Source organism: Lipotes vexillifer, unplaced genomic scaffold (assembly GCF_000442215.2).
Source record: "Lipotes vexillifer unplaced genomic scaffold, Lipotes_vexillifer_v1.1 scaffold802, whole genome shotgun sequence".
Classification (NCBI taxonomy): Eukaryota; Metazoa; Chordata; class Mammalia; order Artiodactyla; family Lipotidae; genus Lipotes; species Lipotes vexillifer.
Window position 1 is genome coordinate 945,711 of NW_006790237.1, and position 6,201 is coordinate 951,911.

The window sequence follows — 6,201 nt, forward strand, 5'->3', positions numbered from 1 at the left end:
ATGGACCTGCCAGAGAGCCAGGCGGATGGCCCCGCTGCCGAAGGTAAGTGGCTGCGTCCCTGTTTATCCTGTGGGAGGATGAAGAGGGAGGAGTGGGTGGATGGGGCACCAGGCTGTGACTCGGGGACTTGGGAGAGGTGGCCTGGGGTGGCTGAGCCTCCACCTCAAGGCAGGGTGGGCGGCAGGGAGGGATCCTGGATGAAGTGCCTGCTGTGTGCCCACCTGCCTGGACACCTTATCTCATTTGCTCTGGGGAGGCCAGACTGCGAGAGTAGAAGCCTCTGCATGCGCTGTGCCCCCTGCCTGGAGCCCCCTCTCCAGTGACCCACAGGCTACCCTCACTTCATTCAGATCTCTGCTTTCTGTAAAGCAGCTGCCCTGTCGCACTCTCTCCCCTTTCCTGCTTTACTTCTCTTCATAGCACTGACATCTATTTGTCTGTCTGTTTAGACTCTGTCTCCCCCACTAGAACATGAGCTCCACAGGGCAGCCTCGGTTTTATTCACTCTGGTATTCCCAGTCCCTAGAGCTGCGCTGGTCAACTTGCGAGCCATATATGTAATTTAAAATTTTGTTAGTAGCCACATTGAAAGAAAAAAAAAAAAGAAACAGACAAAATGAATGGCAATAATAGATTTTATTTAACCTCATATATCCAAAACAGTATCCTTTCAGCATACAATATAAAAATGTGTTGGAGTCATTCTCTTTTTTTCATACTAAGTCTTCAAAATCTGGTGTGTACGTTACACTAATAGAACATCTCAATTTACACTCACCACAGTTCAGGTCTCAAGAACCACTGGGGCCAGCGGCTGCCCTGTTGGTCACGCTGCACTGGAGCAATGCCTGACATGTAATAGGAACCCAATTGCTAAGTCCTTGAATAATTGGATGGATGCAGACCAAAGGGGTGTGAAAGCGGCTTCGAGAGGAAGATGCTGGGTTGCCCTTTCTGAAACTCATCTATTAAGTGAGAGAGCCCGAGGGAGACTCCCACCCTAGAGGAGAGGCAAGACCCCTTTCTTAGAGGCTCCTAGCAGGCCTGGACTCTGGCCTCAGGAGGCTCTCCAGATAAGCAGGTAGGAGGCAGACACAGGGTTCGGGAAGCGAGGGCAGCCTGACCGAGGGACCAACATCTAAACATCTAAACTTCGTCTCCGCCAGCAGAGGGCGTGCGGCCACCGAGGAACCCATGGCCAAGGGCTGAGCCAGCTTTGGGAGGCTCCCGAAGGAAAGGGAGGAACACACCCAGAAGGGATGGAGACCGAGGAAGGCAGGGGGGGAAAGAGACGAGACAGCGGAGGAGGGAGAGAGAAGGCTCAGGGAACGGAGAGTCGCTGAGTTGTGGGGAAAGAAGCACAGAGACAGGGAAGAAAATGGGAGCGGTGGACATGGAGACAGGCAGGCGGGACTCAGGGGACAGAGAGATGGGGAGGAGGATGGAGAGAAAGAGCCAGAGAGAAAAAACTAGAAAAGGGACAGGACAGAGACAGAGGTAGAGACACTGAGGAAGGAAATGAAGGAAAGAAGACAGGAGAGAAGCCGAGTGACATCTTCCTGAGGGGCCCCAGGAGGCAGAGTGTCACATCTGCACTGTAGATACATGCAGATCCTCAGATCCCACGACATCTGGACCCAGCCAGTCCTGGGTGACCTCACTGGGCCTCAGGGTCCTCCTCCATAACATGGGGGCACAGTGAGAGGAGGTGTCTCCCCTAACTATACATTCCCGCTCCCCTTCCCTAGAAGCATGAGTTCAAACCCAAGGGGACAAATTTTAGCTCACTACAAAGAACGCTTGAAGAATCAGAGGGATGAGAAAGGGCACTCATATGTTGAACATGTGACCTTGGGCAAGTTTCTAACTTGCCCGTCTCTCAGTATCCTTATCTTTAAAATGGGGCTAATAATAGCAGCCACCATGGTTCGTGTAAGATGCTCAGGAGGGGCCTGGCTCCTATTAAAGCCTGAATAAATGTTCAGTTTTATTATTGAGCTTCCACCATGTGCCAGGTCCTCTGCCAGGAAACTTTCCAGATTTTATCTCATCTCTTCTCCAGGAGCGAAGTAACCACCCCCCACCACCCGTTTTCCGGAGGAAGAAACTGAGGCTCCAAGAGCCTGAGTCTCTTGCCCAGATTGCCCCCTGAGTCTGTCAGACCTTGCAGCCTGTGCTTGGCCCTCTGCTGTACCCAGCTGTCCAGGGTCAGGGCAGGGAGTCTCATAAGTCACTTCCAGCCCTGGGAAAGAGGCTGGGCTGGCCCAGTGGGTCCTAGGGTAGAGAATATATAGGCTCCTTCTATATCTTAGAGCATTTGTTGAGTGCCTGTTATTTGTGGATACAGCAGTGGACAAACAGACCCCAGGATATTCACATTGTGCAGAGGCAGGGGAGAGGGGGTGCTCTTCAAATACATAGACCTAGCCCTCCCAGCCCTGGGGAGGGGAGATCACTCTATCCACCCATTTTACTGGTGGGGAAACTGAGGCTCCAAAAGGAGAAAAGACTTGCCCACAGTCATGAAGCTGGACTCTGAGCTCCTAACTGCTCCCCACCCACCCACCCTGCCTGGATTGCCCCATCCCCCTTCGTTTCAGGCCCCAGGCCGTGGGCACTGATGACGCCAGCCTCAGGGATGTGGGAAGGAGAGAGACCCAGCCCCAAGGCAGGCTGGGAGACCGGAGATGCAGCCGGGAGGGATCGATCCAGGCTGCCCGCGCGATATTGGATTGTTCCTGGCTCCTGGGCCCACCTTCACCCTCGGCTTCTCCCAGAATCCTCTCTTCTTTGCCCTCCTCCACCCTTAGCCCCCTCTGAGCCGAGCCTGGGAAGCAGGGGAAGAGAGGAGGAAAGGCTGTACTCAGACTATTTGTTCAGTATCTGGCCTCCTGAGCCGATTGAACACAAAGGATTCAACAGCAGGGGCACTTCCTGGCCTGAAAGATGGGGCCCACATTCCCAGGTCAGGGGATGGGGGTGGTGACTCAAAGACCCTCACGTTGCGCCGCCACCCAAAGCTTCCTGCGGTTCCCCACCAGCCCAAACTCCAGGCAGCTTGAAATGAATTCCTTCCCCTCTGCAGGAGCCAGGACCTGGGGTCACCCCTCTTTGCTCTTCATCATCCCCCCTCCTCATAGGTGGGCTGGCCCTCTTGTCTCCTCAGTGTACCTCTGGGACCAGCCAGAGGAGGGGAGCCTGGGGACACCGCTCAGCTTAGAGGAACAAATACTCAACTCCACGTTTGAAGCTTGTGACCCCCAGAGGACAGGTCAGAGAATCAAGGAATTATGAGGGATGGAGATGGGCGGCTAGGAACTGGGGAGCCGTAGTGAGAGGGATGGGCTACGGTGAAGTGGATGATTGTGGGAAGCTTCAGGAAGGAAATGGATAAGGGGATGGAGGCCTTTCAGGACAAGGACAGTGAGGGGAGGAAACTTGGGGAACATTAACAGAGGAAGGTGGGGCTTTGGGGCCTGGGAGAGGGAGGAAAGGCAGCCACTGTGGACCTGGTGGGGCACAGCTGGCCCTCTTTCGTCCATCTTCTGAGGTGGGGATGACTGGGCCCCATTGCCCAAGGGCCATGGTGCTGGGGTGCCACCAGCCCAGCCAGTCGTCCCACTTCAAAGCCATTGCCTATCCCCATCCCCCACCCCTCACCTGCCCCAGACTCCCTCACAGCCTGCTTTATCCCCAGGCACTGTGGCTGTGACCCATGTACTAGCCTACCTGGAGGCTGTGACGGGACGGGGCCCCCAGGATGCACGCCTCCAAACACTGGCCTGCAGCCTGGACCCCAATGGCGAGGGCCCTCAGGCCACTGTGGACTTGGACACCTTCCTGGTCATCATGCGGGACTGGATTGCTGCCTGTCAGCTGGATGGGTGGGTCCCCGCACCTCCCCCCTCCCCCAGGAAACCCTTCTTAAGATCTAACCTCATACCTGCTTACTGCAGCCAGCACCCTTTGGGCACAGCGACCTGCTGTAGTTGGAAGGAAGCTGAGGAGGAGAGAAAAGTAGAGATGGGGTTGCGGGGGGGTCTGAGGACAAAGTGCCTGAAATGGGGAGGCAGAAATAAAATGGGCTGGAAGGAGGAGAAGGGTGATCGTTAAGGGGCTGACAGAGGCCTGTCCCCATCCCTCCTCCAAACTGAGTCCTTGCCCCTCCTGCTTTTCCATCTGGCCCCTGGCGCTTGCCATCTGGCCTCACCTTCCTCCCCATGGTGCTCACTCTCACCTGACCTGTCACCTCCCATCACCCGCAATCCCCCTGCCAGTGGCTGGTCAGGAGTGGGCAGGTTGTTGCAGGGAGCTCTAAGCCTCATCCCTTTGATACAGGGGATTAGAGCTGGAAGAGGAGACCGCCTTTGAGGGAACCCTGACCTCCCAGCAACTGCCATCTGGTGAGATTGTTATATATAGAATGAAGCAGGCAGGCCCAGGGTCAGACAGTGTGGGGAACTTCCCACCCAGGGGCAGAGCAGGGGATGGGGCAGGACTCCAGAGACCTTTGCTCTAACCTGGAGCTGTGAGTTTGGCTTTCTAGGCGCCTCCATGACATGACTGCCTCCCAGCTGCCCTGAGCTTTGGGGTTTGTTTGTTTTTTTCCTCACGGGTTCTTTCCAACCCCTCCTAACACCAGCCCGGTTACAGAGGCCCCTCCTACCTCTCATTATCATCTCCATCATCATCATCAAGCCGGCCCCTCCCTGTACTCTAGTCCCTGCATTCACGGTCCCTCTGGTCTTTTTGCTGGCACTGCCCCGCTCTGGCCTGGCCTCAGCTCAGGCTGTTTCTCAGCCTAAACTTTCCGTGTCTTCCCTCATCCTTCACACCTGATAGGGAAGCCCTGGTGGGGAAGGCCTGGGATGCTGCAGGCTAAGGTCCCTTTCTGTCCAGCTCCCTCAGCACAGACCTGTAGTCCTCCCCTGCAGAAATCTGATTATCTGACTCATTACCTGCCCTGCTGTTTGGTTGGCTGGTTTGCTCACCATTCTACCCCAAAGTCTTCACACACAGGAGGTGCTCCACAAAAAAGTGTTCATGTTCTATTTCTCCAGGCTTATAAAAACAAAACAAAAGTAAAAAAATATAGCTTTCTTGTTATTCTCTTGAACCTCCTCCAACCAGGCTGTGAGCAGGGAAGGGGCAGGTCAGCTCCCGGGGAGGAGAGGCTGGAGGCCAGGAATCCAGGGAGTAGGGCTGTGGTGAGGATCCAGGGGGAGAAGGTGAGGCCTGAGGCAGGAGGAGTGAGGGAGGCAGGACAGCCCAGGGGCTGGCTGGGTGAGTGGGAGAACTGGGAGGACAGACAAGTTTGGGGCAGTTGAGGTGCTGCCCAGTGTTGGGCATGATGAATGTGGGGTGGTTGGGGGCTATGGGGAGATCCAGTCTGAGCTCAAGGTACCCATGAGCAAGAGGCTTTCTGGATGGTGTGTATAATTGCAGCCCCAGGAGCAGATGGGATCACCCAGAGTGAATCTGAGGATGGAGGCCAAAGGAAGATCAAGGCCGGAATCCTGGAGCAATCCAACATCTCAGGCCACCTGGGAACCCACCACCCTCTGTCTGTCTCCCTCCAGGATGCTCAGAAGCTGAGGATCCAGCCAATCTGGAGAGCTTCGGAGGCGAAGACCCCAGACCTGAGTTGTACCTATCCTCAGCCCCTCCCTGCCCTCCCCCTGCCCATGCCCTCCAGCCTGCCTAGGGCCCAGGGCCTGGCCTAGGGCTTGGGGTCCTTCGGGAAGTGGGTGAGGGACACAGGCTGTGCTAATAGCTCAGGGAGAGTGGGGCAGTCTCCTATTTCTCTTTCTCTAGAAGAGCCGCATCTCCCCGCCACCAACACCTACCCCGACCTGGGGAAAGGAGGCCAGGGCTGTGGGCAGTGACCCTGGACCTTCCCTGCCCCCAGGCCCACCACAGCTGACCTGCTGAGCAGCCTGGAGGACTTGGAGCTCAGCAACCGCCAGCTGGCCGGGGAGAACGCCAAACTGCAGCGCAGCGTGGAGACGGCCGAGGAGGGTTCCCTGCGCCTTGGGGAGGAGATTTTGGCTTTGCGCAAGCAGCTCCGCAGGTGGGCCCGGCCCCGCCCACCCTCCTGCACAGCCCCGTGTCCCACCTGCCCACAGGCGCAGGCTCACTCCCACTTTCTTAGTATTTTAGGTAGAAACTGGGTTTCTGTCCCCCACACTCAGTCTCTTTCC

At 56.3% G+C, this 6,201-nt stretch overlaps 1 protein-coding gene across 1 annotated transcript in view; it reads left to right on the forward strand.

Annotated features, from left to right (window-relative positions):
* Positions 1-6,201, forward strand: part of KASH5 (KASH domain containing 5) — a 20,552-nt gene continuing 14,351 nt past the window's right edge. Inside the window, exons 1-6 of the mRNA XM_007463352.1 lie at positions 1-43; positions 3,168-3,272; positions 3,699-3,885; positions 4,340-4,404; positions 5,581-5,647; positions 5,910-6,071. Coding sequence (XP_007463414.1) covers positions 1-43; positions 3,168-3,272; positions 3,699-3,885; positions 4,340-4,404; positions 5,581-5,647; positions 5,910-6,071 — 629 coding nt within the window. The remainder of the gene's footprint in view (positions 44-3,167; positions 3,273-3,698; positions 3,886-4,339; positions 4,405-5,580; positions 5,648-5,909; positions 6,072-6,201) is intronic.